At 46.5% G+C, this 20,722-nt stretch overlaps 1 protein-coding gene across 2 annotated transcripts in view; it reads left to right on the forward strand.

The window, feature by feature from the left end:
* PTER (phosphotriesterase related) overlaps positions 1-20,722 on the forward strand; it is a 46,136-nt gene that overhangs the window by 22,004 nt on the left and 3,410 nt on the right. The window contains exon 4 of one of the 2 annotated variants that reach the window (XM_088478655.1): positions 11,871-12,011. The exons of the other annotated variant lie outside the window; for it this stretch is intronic. Within the exon in view, the coding sequence (XP_088334781.1) occupies positions 11,871-12,011 (141 nt within the window). The remainder of the gene's footprint in view (positions 1-11,870; positions 12,012-20,722) is intronic. 2 annotated transcript variants of the gene reach the window in all.

The raw sequence follows: 20,722 nt of genomic DNA on the forward strand, positions 1-20,722 counted from the left end.
GCCAACGTATACGTGTACTGTATTACATGCTACCAAACTACCACCTCTCAGAGTATTGCAGCTATACTCCTTTTGGTGTATTCCCAAGTAGAAGCAAAATTCCAAAGGTTGACATCCCTACTCTGTGTTTACATGTCTGTGTTTTCATTGTCTACCATTTATGTCCTGTTCTTCCCTACTCTGCAGCGTAGTACTGTGACGCATTACAAACACTTGATGACTATAATAATAATAATTTAAATCCAGGGTTGTCAACTCTTGTAAATATTTTCTGATGATGACATTTTAATACTTAGGGCTCCATTTACTACAATCCGCATTTGTAATGCAGATTGTAGTGTGATATTACCGACTGAATTCGCATTGCGAATTCAGGTAATATCACAGGGATTTACTACAAATCCCTTGCAGGGACAGAGGGGGTCATTCAGACCCACTCGCAAGCGGCAGTACGCTCGCAAGTGGGTCGATGTTCCCCACTGCGCATGCGCGCGATGGAGGGAGCTCCGGCGTGCGCATGCGCGAGACCCGGACTGCGACAGCCAAGCTATCGCTCCGGGTCTCGCACCAAAGGGGGCGTGCTGTCGATGGTGACTGACAGCACGACCCCTTTGGTGGTCGTGCCTGCCAGACGGAGGCGTTCCCATGGGAACGCCTACCGTCTGGCAGGCACGGTAGGGCCTGCCAGACGGTAGAGCCAAAATCACTCCATGGCTTGTGGCTGGGAGACCCTACCGCAGGGTCTCCGTCGCAAGTCCGATGGTCGCGATGGTCAAGACCATCGCGACCATCTTTTTGGAGGCTCGTATATGCTGTGGGTGGTGACCCACAGCTATACGAGCATCCAGGAGGACGCTCCATTTTAATGGAGGAGGGCCCTGATTCAGAGCGAGCGCTCTGGTCAGAGCGTCCGGCTCTGAATCAGGCCCAGAGCTTGCAATAAAACTCTGTCCCTGTGAATCCCCTCCGCACACTTATCACGGTATTGTCGCTAAAAAATACAGTGACAAGTGCCGACGCATGCGCCGACTGACCGTCGCCAAGCCCCGGCACTAAGCCCCGCTCCCCGCGATCGCGTACCCCCGCGACCCCCCCCCACCCTTAATTACACTTACCTGCAGTCATCGTTGCTCCGGTGATGTCCTCCGTGGCTCCGATTAGCTGACATCCCATACTGCACTGGGACTCGGTCAGGTGACGACCGGGCACCAGTGCAGGCTGGGAGACCAGCTGACCGGAGTGAGGACATCACAGGAGCCTAGGTATGGACATCAGAAGCCCACCATCATATGATGGCAGTGCTTCCACCCAGTGGCGATTCTAGGGGCGGGCTAACAGGGGCGTCGCCCAGAGCGCCGGCCCCTAGAGGGCGCCACTGAGTCCCCAGATGGAAAAAAAAAATCCCATAATAAAAAAAAAACACAGCGCCGGTCCCCCCCGCGTTGCAGGGCGCCCACTGATATTTGTTATCAGCGGGTACCCTGCTCCCTCCCTGCAGCGGCAGCCAAAGCTCACTCCAGAGCTCTGGCTCCCGCATAGAGCACTATGGGAGGGATGTCATGACGTCTCTCCCATAGATCCGTGGTGGAGCCGCGGTCGGACCAGACGGCAGCGGACGCAGGAGCGGGGCCTAAGGTAAGTATTGTGTTTGTATTTTTTATTTTTCAGAAGGGAGGCATGGGGGCATTACTACTGGGGGCATGTCTATAAGGGGGCATTACTGCTGGGGGCATGTCTATAAGGGGCATTACTACTAGGGGCATGTCTATAGGGGGCAGTGGCGGGCTGGGCCGGGGGGCAGGGTGCCATCTGCCCCCCGGGCCGGTACAATAGTGCAGCACTAGGGCCGCCGCTGCGCTCTATGAGCATATACAAGTGACAGCCGGGGAGGTTCCTGTGCCTGCCTCCCAGCTGTCACTCAAGCTGCAGCAGTGCAACTAGATTGAGAAGGAGCCCAGCAGACACAGACGGGCACTGGGGAAACTACAGGGTGGTCCCCCGGAGGTATGTGCAGACTGCATATGTGACTCAGCACATACACTAATGGCTCTGAATCTGCCGGAAAAAGGGAGGGGATGGGGGGTGGGAGGGGCCCTAGGGGACCACCTGTTGAGCCTGAAAGATTGAGAGATTTTTGCTTTCAGACAGGGGGGCGTGGTGTGGGCGGAGCGGCACTCGCTACTCCTGCCACGCCCACACCACACCCCCAGTATGGAGGCACTGGTGATGATCTCTCAATGTAATGCAGGCTCAGCAGGTGATCCCCCCCCCCCCCGTGTGTTATGGGAGGGGGGGATCTATGTGTGGGTGAAGAACTGTGTCAGCATGGTGGGGGGAGAGCTGTGGAGGGGGGGGTTCCAGAGTGAGTGGGGAATCTAAGGGGAGATCTTTGTGAGGTGGGAGATCTGAGTGAGGGGGACCTGTATGGGTGCAGTGCTGTACCTGTGTGAGGAGGTGATCTCAGTGATTGAGGGGGGAGGGGGGGATTATAATGTATTGTTGCCAATATTGCACGTGTGTGTGTGTATATAAATGAATATACAGTATATGCACCATGCCAAACTGTAACTTATCTCCGGATGAATGGGATGAACTTACGTCGCTGGGTGCGGTGGTTGTATGTTGTATGACGCAATCGCAGTTTGTCAGTGTGAAGAGGAGCCGGTGAGGAAGCTGAGGAGCTGCAGCCAGCGACACACAGCGCAGAAGCCAGATGCTGGTAGGAACGCAGTAACACTGTTAGCAGGACAGCTGGAAGAGAGGCAAGGGTGTTATTGCTGGCTGCTATATGGGTGGGCTGCGCATGTGAGGCCGTGGCATTTACTAAAGGTGCCCACACACATAGCGATGTGTTCTCAATCCCACGATGTGTAAGATTTCCCCTGAACTCTCCCCCGGCAGTCATGGTCACGATTTGGAGTAAAAAATGTCCAATCTGATTTAAAATCCATCGTGCATCCAGTGCATTGTGTCCCAGATTGGCAGATCTGCCCTACAGCACGGCAGATCTGAAGATGCGATGTACGACGAGTGAGGACATACATCGGCATCGTGATCGTGAGTAGAAACTCACGATTTGGGCATATTTTACACGATTTGTCCTCAGGATTCGTCGAAATCGGCCAAATCGGGTAAAAAAATCGCTGTGTGTGTCGCCAGCTTAAGTCCTTACAGTAGCACTGGCAGCAGCAGTCATCTTCCTCACGTCTATGTGTGTCTTCCCTCCCTCCTGTCTCTCTAATTTCTATCCCCCATCTGTCTCTATCAGCTGATATGATATTATATATATAAAAAATAAAATAATGCTATGTATCCACAGTCTCCCTACCCCTGAAATGTGTTACCTGCTCCATTTCTTCCTTTCCTTCCTCTATGTCAGTGGTTTTCAAACTTGGCCCTCGGGACCCCACACAGGTCACGTTTTCCCGGTCACCCAGCGGGTGCACAGGTGTATTCGTTACTCACTGACACATTTTAAAAGATCCACAAGTGGAGCTAATTATTTAAATTGCGATTCTGTGAGGAGATCTGAAAACATGCACTGTTTGGGGTCCCGAGTTTGAGAACCTGTGATCTATGTGCTCCCCAGATCCCATTTTTCTATTTGGAGTTGTGGCCTTTGCTTGCAGATTGGGTGCAGCCAAACAGAGAAAGCAGGGTTGAAATAAATGTAGTGTAGGGATATACATGTACACTGTGCTCCCTTAACTAAACTGAATCCCTTAACCACATATGGTCCCGCTGCTAAAGGAGCCGTTTAAAGAAAAAAAATCTCAGTTCAGGAGTGCAGGCAGTGTGACTGCATACTGGCCTAATAAGAACAACTGAGAGAGGGGGTCAGAGGAATGTGCCTCTCATCTGGCTGTCCTGGTGCTGATGATCCATTTCATCAGCGCCGCTATGTCAACAATGCCATAAGTCATTGCCGATGCCCATGTCTTGCTTAGAACACGGACATATTCAGGTGATCTGTAGTGCTTTTTTACAGAGGGAACCACCTTAGCAGGTGGGTATGGCTGCCCCCAGTGTAAGGCATGAGCGGAAAGGCATAACGCTATTACACTGCTTTCTGGTTTGGGTCCTCGGTGCACATTGTGCATGTACGGCTGTTGGTCGGTGCATATGTCACTGGTGGCTGATGGAGAGGGATCCAGAGCTCCCCTCTCTGGAAGAATTTGCTAAATAGTAGCCCATAGGTTACTATAGGATAATGGGCCTAAATTCAGCAAGGAACACAGTTGCAAAGACGCATGCAATCGGTCAATTTTGCGTTCTGTGCATGCCTATGCATGAACTAGCAATTGAGATGGAAACTGCGTTTGCAGAGGCTATTCAGACCCAGAGCAGAGTGATTGACAGGAAGTGTTGTTTGTGGGTGGTGGTGGGGGTAGTCGGGCAAACGCAGGCATGCCAGTGCGTTTCAACGCCGTTACATGGGCGTCCATAAATTAGCCACTGCGATACCTGACGCCTCCTGAGGTCTCATAGCGTGTGCAGTCTGGAGATGGCATTACCCTATCGGGCTAAGCTCCTAAATGTTTCACAATATGCTGGTAGAAAAGCCAGGGCCAATTGATTTGTGTTTGCCCCCCAGGCTGAAAGTTGCCAGCCAGCCCCTGATAGGGGGGCATGTCTATAAGGAGGCATTACTACTGGGGGCATGTCTATAAGGGGCATTACTACGGGGGGCATTACTACTGGGAGCATGTCTATAAGGGGGCATTACTGTTGGGGGCATGTCTATAAGGGGCATTACTACTGGGGGCATGTCTATAAGGGGGCATTACTACTGGGGGCATGGCTATAAGGGGCATTACTACTGGGGGCATGTCTACAGGGGGGCATGTCTATAAGGGGGCATTACTACTGGGGGCATGTCTATAAGTGGCATTACTACTGGAGGCATGTCTATAAGGGGGCATTACTACTGGGGGCATGTCTATAAGGGGCATTACTACTGGGGGCATGTCTATAAGTGGCATTACTACTGGGGGCATATCTATAAGGGGGCATTACTACTGGGGGCATGTCTATAAGGGGGCATTACTACTGGGGGCATGTCTATAAGGGGCATTACTACTGGGGGCATGTCTGTAAGGGGGCATTACTACGGGGGCATGTCTATAAAGGGCATTACTACTGGGGGCATGTCTATAGGGGGGCATGGCTACTGGGAGCATGTCTAAAAGGGGGCATGTCTATAAGGGGCATTACTACTGGGGGCATGTCTATAGGGGCATTACTACTGGGGGCATGTCTATAAGGGGGCATTACTACTGGGGGCATGTCTATAGGGGGGCATGTCTATAAGGGGGCATTACTACTGGGGGCATGTCTATAAGGGGCATTACTACTAGGGGCATGTCTATAAGGAGGCATTACTACTGGGGGCATGTCTATAAGGGGCATTACTACGGGGGGCATTACTACTGGGAGCATGTCTATAAGGGGGCATTACTGTTGGGGGCATGTCTATAAGGGGCATTACTACTGGGGGCATGTCTATAAGGGGGCATTACTACTGTGGGCATGGCTATAAGGGGCATGTCTACAGGGGGGCATGTCTATAAGGGGGCATTACTACTGGGGGCATGTCTATAAGTGGCATTACTACTGGGGGCATGTCTATAAGGGGGCATTACTACTGGGGGCATGTCTATAAGGGGCATTACTACTGGGGGCATGTCTATAGGGGGCATTACTACTGGGGGCATGTCTATAAGTGGCATTACTACTGGGGGCATGTCTATAAGGGGGCATTACTACTGGGGGCATGTCTATAAGGGGGCATTACTACTGGGGGCGTGTCTATAAGGGGCATTACTACTGGGGGCATGTCTGTAAGGGGGCATTACTACTGGGGGCATGTCTATAAAGGGCATTACTACTGGGGGCATGTCTATAGGGGGGCATGGCTACTGGGAGCATGTCTAAAAGGGGGCATGTCTATAAGGGGCATGTCTATAGGGGCATTACTACTGGAGGCATGTCTATAAGGGGGCATTACTACTGGGGGCATGTCTATAGGGGGGCATATCTATAAGGGGGCATTACTACTGGGGGCATGTCTATAAGGGGCATTACTACTGGGGGCATGTCTATAAGGGGGCATTACTACTGGGAGCATGTCTATAAGGGAGCATTACTACTGGGGGCATGTCTATAAGGGGGCATTACTACTGGGGGCATGTCTATAAGGGGCATTACTACTGGGGGCATGTCTATAGGGGGCATGTCTATAAGGGGGCATTACTACTGGGGGCATGTCTATAAGGGGCATTACTACTGGGGGCATGTCTATAGGGGGGCATTGCTACTGGGAGCATGTCTATAAGGGGCATTACTACTGGGGGCATGTCTATAGGGGGCATTACTACTGGGGGCATGTCTATAAGGGGGCATACTACTGGGGGCATGTCTAAAAGGGGGCATTACTACTGGGGGCATGTCTATAATGGGTATTACTACTGTGGGCATGTCAATAGGGGGGCATTACTACTGGGAGCATGTCTATAAGGGGGCATTACTACTGGGGGCATGTCTATAAGGGGGCATTACTACTGGGGGCATGTCTATAAGGAGGCATTACTACTGGGGGCATGTCTATAAGGGGCATTACTACGGGGGGCATTACTACTGGGAGCATGTCTATAAGGGGGCATTACTGTTGGGGGCATGTCTATAAGGGGCATTACTACTGGGGGCATGTCTATAAGGGGGCATTACTACTGTGGGCATGGCTATAAGGGGCATGTCTACAGGGGGGCATGTCTATAAGGGGGCATTACTACTGGGGGCATGTCTATAAGTGGCATTACTACTGGGGGCATGTCTATAAGGGGGCATTACTACTGGGGGCATGTCTATAAGGGGCATTACTACTGGGGGCATGTCTATAGGGGGCATTACTACTGGGGGCATGTCTATAAGTGGCATTACTACTGGGGGCATGTCTATAAGGGGGCATTACTACTGGGGGCATGTCTATAAGGGGGCATTACTACTGGGGGCGTGTCTATAAGGGGCATTACTACTGGGGGCATGTCTGTAAGGGGGCATTACTACTGGGGGCATGTCTATAAAGGGCATTACTACTGGGGGCATGTCTATAGGGGGGCATGGCTACTGGGAGCATGTCTAAAAGGGGGCATGTCTATAAGGGGCATGTCTATAGGGGCATTACTACTGGAGGCATGTCTATAAGGGGGCATTACTACTGGGGGCATGTCTATAGGGGGGCATATCTATAAGGGGGCATTACTACTGGGGGCATGTCTATAAGGGGCATTACTACTGGGGGCATGTCTATAAGGGGGCATTACTACTGGGAGCATGTCTATAAGGGGGCATTACTACTGGGGGCATGTCTATAAGGGGGCATTACTACTGGGGGCATGTCTATAAGGGGCATTACTACTGGGGGCATGTCTATAAGGGGGCATTACTACTGGGGGCATGTCTATAAGGGGCATTACTACTGGGGGCATGTCTATAGGGGGGCATTGCTACTGGGAGCATGTCTATAAGGGGCATTACTACTGGGGGCATGTCTATAGGGGGCATTACTACTGGGGGCATGTCTATAAGGGGGCATACTACTGGGGGCATGTCTATAAGGGGGCATTACTACTGGGGGCATGTCTATAATGGGTATTACTACTGTGGGCATGTCAATAGGGGGGCATTACTACTGGGAGCATGTCTATAAGGGGGCATTACTACTGGGGGCATGTCTATAAGGGGGCATTACTACTGGGGGCATGTCTATAAAGGGGCATTACTACTGGGGGCACTACTATATGGGGCACTAATGAGGGCATTACTACTTTGGGCACTACTATAGAGGGCATTCCTACTGTGGGCCCTACTATAGGGGGCATTCCTACTGTGGGCCCTACTATAGGGGGCATTATTACTGGGGGCACTACTAATGTGGGCACTACAATAGGGGGCACTACTAGTGTGGGCATTGTATTAGGTGCACTACTACTCAGTACTGTGGGCCTTGTGTATAAGGGGCACTAATTTGGGCATTGTGTAAAAGGGGCACCACTGTGTGTCATAACATGAATAAGGGACTAATGTGTGGCGTAATTTGAATTGGGGATACTGTATTGTAAAGGGCATTACTGCATGCGGCATAATGTGTTATACAGTGCATTAATGCATGCGGCATAATGTGTTATACAGGGCATTACTGCATGCGGCATAATGTGTTATACAGGGCATTACTGCATGTGGCATAATGTGTTATACAGGGCATTACTGCATGTGGCATAATGTGTTATACAGGGCATTACTGCATGTGGCATAATGTGTTATACAGGGCATTACTGCATGTGGCATAATGTGTTATACAGGGCATTAATGCATGCGGCATAATGTGTTATACAGTGCATTAATGCATGCGGTATAATGTGTTATACAGTGCATTAATGCATGCGGCATAATGTGTTATACAGGGCATTACTGCATGTGGCATAATGTGTTATACAGTGCATTAATGCATGCGGCATAATGTGTTATACAGGGCATTACTGCATGTGGCATAATGTGTTATACAGTGCATTACTGCATTTTATTATTTATTTATTAACAGTTTCTTATGTTGCGCAGCATATTCAGTTGCGCTTTACAATTGTCAACATTAATAGAACAAAATTGGGTAATAACAGACAGATATATAGGTAGAAAGGCCCTGCTCGCAAGCTTAAAATCTATAGGGATGTGGCATAATGTGTTATACAGGGCATTTTTGCGTGTGGCATAATGTGTTATACAGGGCATTACTTCATGTGGCATAATGTGTTATACAGGCCATTACTGTGTGTGGCATAATGTGTTATACGGGGCATTACTGCATGTGGCATAATGTGTTATACCGGATCTTACTGCATGTGGCATAATGTGTTATACAGGGCATTACTGCGTGTGGCATAATGTGTTATACAGGATCTTACTGCATGTGGCATAATGTGTTATACAGGGCATTACTGCGTGTGGCATAATGTGTTATACAGGATCTTACTGCATGTGGCATAATGTGTTATACAGGGCATTACTGCGTATGGCATAATGTGTTATACAGGGCATTACTGCATGCGGCATAATGTGTTATACAGGGCATTACTGCATGTGGCATAATGTGTTATAAAGGCCATTACTGCGTGTGGCATAATGTGTTATACAGGGCATTAATGCGTGTGGCATAATGTGTTGTACAGGCCATTACTGCGTGTGGCATAATGTGTTATACAGGGCATTACTGCGTGTGGCATAATGTGTTATACAGGGCATTACTGCATGTGGCATAATGTGTTATACAGGATCTTACTGCATGCGGCATAATGTGTTATACAGGATCTTACTGCATGTGGCATAATGTGTTATACAGGGCATTACTCCGTGTGGCATAATGTGTTATACAGGATCTTAATGCATGTGGTATAATGTATTTATAAAGGGCATTACTTGTGTAATGCGCATTACTGCACATGGCAAATATTCACCACGAGGAGAGAGCTTGGGGGAAGCCCAGCACCTCCATAAGTGCTGGGCACGCCCCACAGTGTGATGAATGGTGGGTGTTCCGCAAGGACTCGCCCCCTCTCCGGAAGCGCGTGTGCTTTCAGTGCGCGCAGAGGAACGTCATCTACAAAAAATTGTTTTGGTTTTTTTTTTTTGGGGGGGGGGGGGTGCGCAATTGTGAACTTTTGCCCTGAGCTCCACAATGTCTGGAACTGGCCCTGCTTTCACCATTGAATCTGTTGACGCGATGGTAACTAACCATTGCATCACAATCATTTAATGGTGAAAACTATTGATATGAATAGTAAAGGGGCGGGGTTAGGGGAGGGGCCCAGACACAGTAAAAAAAAAAAAAACCCAGGCAAGGCAGGCAGAGCTGACTGAGGATGAGGAGGAAAATGTGAAACACTGTCACTGCCATGCTACTGCTGCTGCTGTGGGCCCTTAAAGCAACAAGAAAGTGAAGTGAAAAACATTATTAAATATACTTAGAACACACAGAAAATGAACCTCTTACAGCACCAGCAGAGACATCACTCCCCATCTCTGCTGTGATAACGTTTTTAGCTGTCCCTCTGTGTGTGTCTGTGAGTGACAGCTGCTGCAGGGCCAGGGCTGCACACTGATTGGCTCTCACTGTCTCTGAGAGCCAATCAGAGCTAGCAGAGAGGGGTGGGAGGGCCAGGTCTGAGGCAGTGAGAGACAGCCTCCAACGATCCCAGCAGCATGAGCCAGAAAGGTTATCAGAGGCAGAGACACAGCACACAGCAGCCAGGGGAGGCAGAGCTTTTAGTTTTTAAAGAAAATAAGCCACCATCAAAACACCATTGAATGATTTACTATTTTTTTTTTCTTTTTATTTGCAGTGTATCAGCGTGGGGTTTAGACCACACAGCTGATTACAGGGACCGGCTCCCGGCTCTGCTCTCCCCGTTAGAGCGGAGCAGGAGTCCGGTAACCGGGGGAGACCCTGGATAATGCCACCTCCAGGTGGCATTATTATCACAGGGCTTCCCCCGGTATTTTTTCACAATTTATTTTTAGTAACTTTGGCCAGATCACATTTCCCATTACAATTATGGGAAATACGATCTGCAAACTAAAAATAAGTGATAATTAGGGCTTGGAGTAGAATTTTACGAATTATACTCCAATTGCCCTTTAGTAACTCTTTAGGTGATTCTAAAATAATGTGAAAAGGGTGTGAAAACACCCTTTTCCACTTTATTTTAGTAAAAATGATGTTAATAAATAGAGCTCTTAGTGACAAACAGCATCTTGCTGACGCGTTGCTATAACGCCTTCTCAAATAATAACAGCACCTAGCAGGGAAAGCCTTACTGATCAAGTCCACTTCTTGGTGCACTAAAAGAGATGCCACGCTCCTGTGACTCAGGGCACGCCCTTTGAGGTGTGGCCTCACCCATTTTCATGCGCGCACACCTTTAGGTGATCAGTAAGGTATGCTGGGGCCGAATTACAGGCCCAGTCCATCCCTGGTGCCTAGAAAAAAAGCATTACGAGTTTGAGATACTAACAGTGGGCTTCAATAAAACCATGTTGTGATGTAAGAGGTCCAAAAGCTATTTGTCTTTTGCGTACAAGTAAAATATTGGCTGCTTTTACATGTAGCACACAAATGCTGGCCAGCTTTGCACTGTGATTTACACTTGAGATAATGCGCATCCCCCTCACAACTGTAAAACCCCACATTCTAAATTTACCTCCCTCCCTCCTTCCTCCAAAGCACACCGTAGCATAGGTTGCCAAAGTACAAGTTACTCCTAATTTTAAATGGGGACTGTCTCAAAATGAATGGGTTTAATCAAAAGGAGAATCTATTTGTCAGAGAAAATGATAAACATCTAGGGCCAAATGTAATAGGGTGAGAGATTAGAGAATGTGAGTGTTAGCAGTAAACTCTCACACTTTTTAAACTCGGCCAATGTAATAGAATCCGAGAATGTGCAAACTCTCATGTTTTTAGTATCAAAAAACTCTCACGATATAAACTCTCATCCAGATGTTTTCCCATTTTGAAGCTAAAACTTGATCTATGTGAGAGCTCACTGCTAAACTCACATCTTCTAAACTCTCAGCCTGTTACATTTGGCCCCTAGAATCCTATACAATTTGTACCTTGGAGAGGGCCTAGCATCATCCTAATCCCTCTATTTAAAGACATGTTTGTAATTAATCTGCTGCTTAAAACTGTGTAAAAGGCACCACTTTATGTTGTCGCTATCCTTCATTTTACATAGAAAACCTTAATCCCTGTTAATAGAAGAAATTACCTAATGTCAACATTTATGCAATAGAATGATTGCCTTTCTTTACTCTAGGACTATATTTGATGAGGGAAAACTGCTGGAGTTTGCTAAACTAGGGTTGTACCTGGAATATGATTTATTTGGAACAGAAATGCTGAATTACCAGTTTAACACATCCGTGGACATGCCCAGTGACAACGACAGAATCAAGATGTAAGTGTGGCCACCTAGATCAGCAGTGTCTAACAATGTCATGGGAAAGGATGGAGCGTATTATGCATTATGGCAGCTATACAATTTATCTAGTGCAAGTTTAAGACCATTTTCATTTTATTGATATAATGTAGTATTCAGATTAAACTGTTTTTACATTATTACGATTGATCTCACTAAGTAAAGTAATTACCAGGCTCTTTATAACATATTATAGAGCTAATTCTGCAAGTACCTTTCTTTTCGGCATCAAATACATACAGATCTTAACTTTAACAGGGAATAAATTAATGGAGCAATTGAATTGGTTTATGCTTGGTGTTGGAAGAGGTCATTTTTTCTAGGGTGGTGCGACCAGTGTCATGGCACAGGGCACCGCAGGGCAGGGGGCGCTGTTTGGACCTCTCAATTTTCAAGAAGCTTAGGGCCTGATTCAGCAATGATCGCAATTGCAAAGCTGCACACAGGCTATAGATATATGATATATGCACACAGTCAGCTTTGCAATTGCGATCCTTGCAATAATGCAAATGCAGCAGGAGGTGTATGACATTTGTGATCACAGCACTGTGACGGAGGTCGCAGGCTGGGATCACCATCGTGACAATCGGTGGTCGATGGGCACGAAGGTGGACGGTGCCAGCTGAGTAAGCCTCAGCTTACTCAGCCTAGCCAGCTTGCGAGTCCAGGACACTGCGTTGATCAACACAGATCCTAGGTTGGTCACTCCTGGAAAATGGGGCGGAGACGCCCTAGTTTCCAGGAATGCCGGCCACCCCTGCACTGCCCATTAAATGCCAATCATTCAGAGGCATTCAAGGGTCTGCATGTGACTACGCAGGTGTAAGAGGGGTGCGGTGCAGTGTCTGCTGCCGTGCAGGTGTATTTATGTTTCTTACCTCGCGTCGCACCCTCTTACCTTCAGGCCGTATGTTGAACAGACGGTCCTGGAATTACCAAACAGAATACGGAAACGATGACCTAGAAGGAAGGAGATGATGTGAGTACAGTCCTTCCTCACGTCGACCGAAACACCCTGCCGGACTAGTTGGATTTTAAGTGAAGATCATCACTGGCACTTTTGGCCTCAGATCCCAAGTTTTCACTTATAGATACTCGCGCACCAGGTGAAAACTCAAGGGTCTCGTCGCAAGCCCGAGACCATCGCGACCATCACCTAGTCACTCACTAAAGTTGTGGGTGGTAACCCACAGCTTAGCGAGCGGCCAGGAGGCCGCCTTTCAAAAGAAAAGTGGCCACCCTCATTCAGAGCGAGCGCTCGCTTTTTGCGAGCGGCTGTGAATGAGGTCCTATATGTTGTTTTTTTTTCAAATAATTTTTATTGAAACACTGCACATATTCACATTCAAGAATTTCAATCAGATCGATACAAAGCATTTAAAGACATCAGAAATGTAACACAATTACCTAGTTTTGTCACTAAGTTCATAAATTTTTAAGATCATATAAATCTTATAGTCGAAGTGCCCTGTCAGATGTTACATATTATAGACTTCATACTAGTATATTGTAATGTTCAATCTTGGTACATCACAATTTTTCATATAACCTAAGAAATTCTTAACATGTATACAAATACAGTCAATAATGAACATTAACTAAAGAAAATAAAGAAAAATAAATAAATAAATAGAAACTCTCTCTCGCCCTCCCCCCCCGACCAAAACCAGTAGAGTCCAGGTTCCCCCCATATTCAGTATGTTTAGTGTCCAACCGAAGTGACATCTATTGGAGGATTGTTTCCAATGGTTTGAAGTGTGTACCATGAGGTATCCTTCACACTATTATAAATTTGCCGTCGCATTTCCAGGGACAGAGTAGATATAAATGATTCCCATGTGTTGAAAAATTTTTCCACTTTGATTTCTTTTTCCAATATTACCTCTACCCAATCCATTCGAAAAACATTAAATAATTTTATCTTAAATAATGCAAAAGATGGGGCAGTAGACGAGATCCACTCTTGTAGTATCGTCTTACGTGCTGCCGCACTGATCGCTAAGAGCATTCTCCTACTCCCCTTACTCGCCCTCATATCTGTGGGAATAATGCCAAATATTGCCCACTCTGCCATGAAAGGGACGTAATTGAGTATTGATGATTCCGCATATCTTTTTATTTGTAACCAGAATCCTCTAACCAATGGGCACGACCAAAAACAGTGATATAAATCGGCATTACTTTCCCCACACCTATAGCAGCAATGAGAAGTCGTGCGTCCCATTAAGTAACTTCTGTGCGGTGATAAATAAGCTCTGTAGAAAATGTTTAAGAACATCTCCACATAGATTGTTGATGTTAGAGTTTTACAAGAATGATTAAGGGCAGCCAATAAATCTTCTATTGTGTATGTAGGAAATTTCTGAATCCACTGTGACAATCCCCTAGTATTGGATGCATGATCCATGTTTGTTTTAAAACACAAATAATAGTTAGAAATGGCTTTCCTCACAATTGGTGGTTTGGAAAGAAGACTATCTATTGGATTGTTCCAATCTCCCTCTGCAAACACCTGTATCACAGAATTAACATAATGTGTCGCCTGTAGGAAGGCCACAGGGTATCCTGATAAAGTATTATATTTTTCCAAGGCTTCACAATATGTCAGAGTCCTATGTGCTTCTCTATCTACCAAACATCCTATTCTCTGTATACCTCCTACTTGCCATAGTGTAAATGGGTATGTTGCCTGTCCATTTTGAAAATCGGGGTTTCTTACAAACGGAAGAAATAATGATTTATGTGAGTTTAGACCTGCCTCATGTCTCAATTGATGCCATAGTCGTTTTGTATTCCACAATAGTGGGTTATCCCTCACAGAGGCAGAAATTTCTTGATCGTGAAGATGCAAAAATGTAATTAGGTCCCTTTGTTCGAGAAACTCCCGCTCAAGTGACGTGTTGGCATAGTTTTCTGTTTCGTTTATCCAATCGGACAAATAGCGAAACATAACTGCTTTATTATATAACTTGATATCTGGAAAGCCTATTGCCCCATTTAATTTAGATTGTTGTAATTTTAAGAGGCTTATCTTGGGTCGCTTACCATTCCAAACAAAAGATCGAAAAATCTTATTCAGGAGTTGCAAATCTTTTGCTGTAACAAACAAAGGCAAGGCCTGAAGCAGGTACATCAGTCTCGGGAATGAGACCATTTTAATTAGACATGCACGCCCCATATATGATAGACAGAGATCCCTCCATCCCTCTAGCTCGTCCGAGATTTTTTTTATAATGGGTCTGTAGTTAAAGGAATATAAATTTGCTAAGTTCTAAGGAAGTATAATACCCAAATACGTGATCCTGTCACTAGCCCACCTAAGTGATATGTTTTCTGGTAAATGTGGTATTGTATTGCGCGTACCGAGATATAGCACTTCCGATTTACTTATATTAACTGCAAATCCTGAAATTTCTTCAAAACTTTTTAACACTTCAAATATGTGGATCATACTTTGATGAGGGTTAGCGATATAAAGCATTATATCATCAGCGAATGCTGTGAGGTCCTATATGTTTAATAATACTGATCTAATCTACTGTTCTCAGTAAGACTGGGGTCTTGGTGAATGTGATTTCTGTGCAAAGTAATGGAGAGCAAGTTTAAAGGTTTAGAGCATGCAAAATTTTCAATAGTGAATCCCTAACAAGCAGTGTGAGTAGGACAATTCTGCCATCCTAAAGTCCATTATGTGCGGTCGGGCAACGTGGTAACTTGTGATTGGCAGCCACCATAACTGGTTCTGCCTTCCATATTATAAACACCAGGAAGAAGGAAAAGTATGAAGAGGGGAGAAATGCAAGAAGAGGCAAGATAAATATAGGGTGCCGAGGCACAGGGGGAACAAGGGTGGTAGCAACAGATGGGAAAAGGTTATGGGGAGAGAGAGGGAGAGGGAGAGAATATATTTGGGTGACAAGTGGTTCATATACAAAATTTTAGTCTAAGAGGCAAACACACACAAAAAAGACAGATACACACACAAAAATTACAAACACACACGGGGAGACAGAGATAGAGAGAAAGAAATACACATAGAAAATGGGAGACAGAGATGAGGGGAAGTGATACTTGGGGCACAGAAACAAAGACTTAGGGGTTTATTCATGTAGAACATGAAGTGGCTACTAAAAGAATTCACTATATATCGCATCACATTGATGCGATATATATAGATGTTTATTAGCCATTCATGTACATTTACCTCTCCGACTTCTTCGGCCGCTGTCTGGCCCTCCGCTATCCCTGTACGCAGTGAGAAGACAGACATATTGGGAGCCCGATATGTCTGTATTCTTACTGTGCAAGTGCCCGCTTCCGAGAACAGCAGGTCAGGTCAGACCTGCAAAGGACGCTGGGAAAAGGGGGGCGGACCCAGCGCCGAGTGCAGGGCAGGCAGCAGGGAAGTACGCAGCTTCCCTGCTCTGTTCGGCTTGCGGTATAGATTATGCCATCCTCAGATGGCGAATCTGTACCACAGGAGAGGAACGGAAAACATGATATTTCCGTTTCTTTATGAATCGCACTCACTATACAGTAGTATGGTGATGCACTACAGGCATGGAGCGGGGGTGCCGTTGGAGAAGTAATACACTTCTCCATGGTATTTTGCTTCATGAATAATAGCTAGAATCTGATTGGTTGCTATGGGCAACATCTCCACTTCTAATAACCTGCACTTTAGTAAATATACCCCTTACCGTCTATCTAAGTACATTACCTTTTCCAGATTAAGACCAACGCACTAATTTAATCCAAGCATTTATGTATTCTCAGGGGCGTAACTAGGTATTTGAAGGCCCCATAGCAAGCGTTTATAAAGGCCACTATGTACCACCCAATGGTGAAAAATGTATACAAGACATGTCACTTTGACAAGGAAAATGGCCCCCTCTGCTCTGGGCCCCCTAGCAGCTGCACCCCTTGCACCTATGGTCGTTACGCCCATGTCTATTCTTTTTCTCATGCCTCTGATTCCTCTGTTTGCAATGTTAGGCAAATGGATTCTGGAGCTATAAAATAAACAGAAAAAATTCAGGAGCCGAGTAATAAAAATGTGAAGAGCAGTTAATAAAACTCCGCTGACTGCTAATGTCCCCAGAGGCTTGTTACCTCCTGATTACAAACTAGAGCATAGAAAAACCGGAAGCTGCTGTGTAAAGAATTATTATTAGTAGTATTATTATTATCTTTTATTCTTAACGCACCGCAAAGTGGTCCTGATTCAGCTTTGGGAATAGAGTAAGATATAGCAGGTAACTGGGCATCTTATAAAAGCATGTAGCATTGCAGGTGGGGCAGACGTAAAATGTGCAAAGAGATTTAGATTTGGGAGGAGACTTGTGTCCAAACTGAAATCTAAATTGCAGTGTAAAAATAAAGCTGTGCAGCATTTGTGGGCTACATGCAGAAGCAGCCAGTATTTACCCTGCATGCAAAAAGTATTTGCACCCCTTGCATTGCAGAGTGGTTTGTCCAGGTACACAGGCCCTGATTCAGAGCCAGACGCTCTGACAAGAGCACTCGCTCTGAATCAGGGGCAGGCTATTTTTTTTTTTAGAGCGGCCTCCTGGCCGGTCGCATAGCTGTGGGTGACCACCCACAGCTATAGCGAGCAGCCAGGAAGATGGTCGCGATGGTCAAGACCATCTCGACCATCGGGCTTGCGACGAGACCCTTGTGGTAAGGTCTCGTTGCTGCAAGCCCCAGAGAGATTTTGGCTCAAACAGAGCCGAAATCTCTCCCACTAACATCACTCGTGATGTCAGTGGGGCCGGCCCCAGACGGAGGCGTTCTCATGGGAACGCCTCCGTTTAGGCAGCCACTCCCCCGGCCCGCCCACCAACGGGGTCGTGCTGTCACTCAACATCGACAGCACGCCCCTATTGGTATGTCGCTATCCGGGTCTCGCGCATGCGCAGTACTGTCCCGCTGAAATCGGGATGTTGGGGAGGGGTGCACCCTCTATGGGTGGCACCCCTGTTCGACTGCACTGGTCGAACACCCCTAGAGCCGGCCCTGATAGCAGGACTATAGACGACTGTAACCGTTTGACATGAAAAAAAGTCCAAATGATTTATTAAGGATAAAAATTGTGTGTTCCCTACCATTCTTACTTTTAGTTTTGTGGCATTAAACATGGTCTTGCCTCTGTTCTAGATCAGTAGATGGGGAGGGAGTGGCCAGAGGCACACTTGGGGAGGGATGGGGTCAGTGGCACCCTTAAGGAGCCAGGGAGTCTGGGGCACACTTGGGTCAGAGCAGAACATTGGGATGGAGTGGGAAGAGGCACACTTGGGGAGGGATGGAGTCAGAGTCACCCTTGAGGAAAGATGGAGTCAGAAGCATCCTTGGTGAGTGAGGAAGTCTGGGGCACACTTGAGGAGGAATGAGAAGTGGGCCCAGGACATGCAACTCCTATGCCCAAATCTAAATCTAGTTGTGCAGCAGCCACTGACCAGCGTGTCAGATAGGGGGCCCGCAGCGCGCTGGTGATTTTTACAGCAATCTTCTTCTTTCTCATGTATAAAACTCTTCCTGTGAGTAAGAAGCAGTTTGCAGGTGGCTTCATGAGTTGCGGTTTCCCCCTGGGAGCCTAGTACCAGTACATTAGTACCATCTGTACCCCCCCCGATGGCAGCCCTGCTCTCAAGATCGAAGTGATGACCATATGTTTGTGCACCAACGACTTGATATAAAATTGTAATTTTTCATTTTGTTATCTCCTCCCTTTTACTTTCTCGCAACCTTTCTTTAATGGTGCGTACACACTAGACGATATGCTCCTTGAGCGATATCGTCTAGTGTGTTCCCGGCAGGCTGTGCTCAATGTTGTTCCTCCATTCCCCAACATTCAGCAACAGACAATATCGTCAGGTTGGCCTGCATGTTAGCCAGATGAACGATAAAGACGAACAACCTGTGGGAACATGCATCGTTGGCCGTTCGTCGTTATCATTCATCGTTTAGGTGAAAAAATGGACGATAAAGTAAACGACTGAACGATAACAATATCGTTATCGTTCAGTCGTCCACTTTAATCGCCCAGTGTGTACGCACCTTTACTCTCATCACAGGGGATTTTTGTCCCCTTTTAGCAAAATGTTACAGTCTTCAAAAAAACTAATGAGTTAAAAAGGAAGGTGAGCTCATCTGCTAACATAAATAAATGCTTCTGGAAACCTTTAGCAACACAACAGGATTGTCCACAGATTACGTGTATTGACCTCTTCTGTTAATTGAAGGTTTCAATGACGTTGACCAATTGCACACTCCATGGCAGTCAATACCAGTATTTATTCTGCTAATTAACTTGATTAATGGTAAAGGTTTACATTGATGCTCTGTTCATCAGCTTGTTGTGCTATCTTTTCTGCAGGGTAACCTACTGTATATATTTTTATACTGTACCTTTTTGTATTTTCAGATGTATACTCTACTTCTAGCATTTCCCTTATCATGTGCTGAAACCACACACACACACGCGTACACGTACACACACATATAGAATATTGTCAAGACATTTCTAGGCACAGGTATACTGTTTTCTTCGGCCATCATAATGCACTATGGGGCTGTTCATAGATGTACGCGAACGCGGCCGCAGCAGCTTCTATTGGTCGGTCGCCAGTCTGCAACCTTATGCAAATGTTGCTGCAAAGTCCATCCCTTGTGTACATCTGTGCGTCCGAATGTGCAAGGACTGACACGCTCACTTTCAGCGTCCGTACACACAGTAATACCGATTGGTGCATCTTTAGACGCACCACCAGTCACACCATCTAAACTTGCACCAGCCCTGTATCAGGTGCAGTGTCTCCGTCTGAGTATGGCGTACTGTATGAGCGACTGAGCATCTGTGTACGCAACGACTTTCACCGACTATCCCGCAACACTCCCATAAGAAGGATCATCTACCTGCGTGCGCTAAGGCACCCCCCAGTCACCGTCCAGTAACGCCCTCTACATTTTCAATAGACTTCTCCGTGCGTGCGTCTGATACTCTGTGTTGATAGAATTGGGATGCATGCGCGGTGCGACTCGGACACATGAGCAGTAGCAATAAATCGCACCAGTACGTTTCACTACGTTTAACAGCGGCAGCGCGTCCATCTCTGATTCAGCACCACATCCCCTACATTGCATGACCACTGCCTATAAATTTAGCATTTTCAAGTGGCAAGGACTATAATTGTTTTACATTAAAGGCTCATGCTGCAGGGAGAGCCAAGCAGCACCGAACATGATTGACACAGATCATGGCTGTATGAGAGCTGAGACCCTGTTAAATATCAAAAATGTCTCATAAATAATAATAATGGACAAGACTTAGCACAGGGGTTTATGTAAATTGGTAAACGCACTGTGTATCATTCATCCAAGCTTGACTAAACTAATTTATATCCATCATGCTCTCTTGTGTCCCTTTGCAGCAGGTTGCCATGTTAGGATATAGCCAGTAGACTGTGAATGAAAGGTTTGTCGACCAACTTTGTAGAATGCATTGTATGGGTTCAAATATAAATACAGTATATTGCCAATGAAGTCACAGCAGCTTAGTAGGCTGCAGTCTCCTCTTTTGACTTGGCTCACACTCTACTTGGGCTCTGCTAGGGATGGCCAACAGAGGGTTAACCAGTGATGGTGCCATCGTTGCTTGGCATGACACCGTTGATGGGAAACCATTGATG

Source organism: Taudactylus pleione, unplaced genomic scaffold, assembly GCF_031769625.1.
Source record: "Taudactylus pleione unplaced genomic scaffold, aTauple2 ptg000216l, whole genome shotgun sequence".
In the NCBI taxonomy this organism is placed as follows: Eukaryota; Metazoa; Chordata; class Amphibia; order Anura; family Myobatrachidae; genus Taudactylus; species Taudactylus pleione.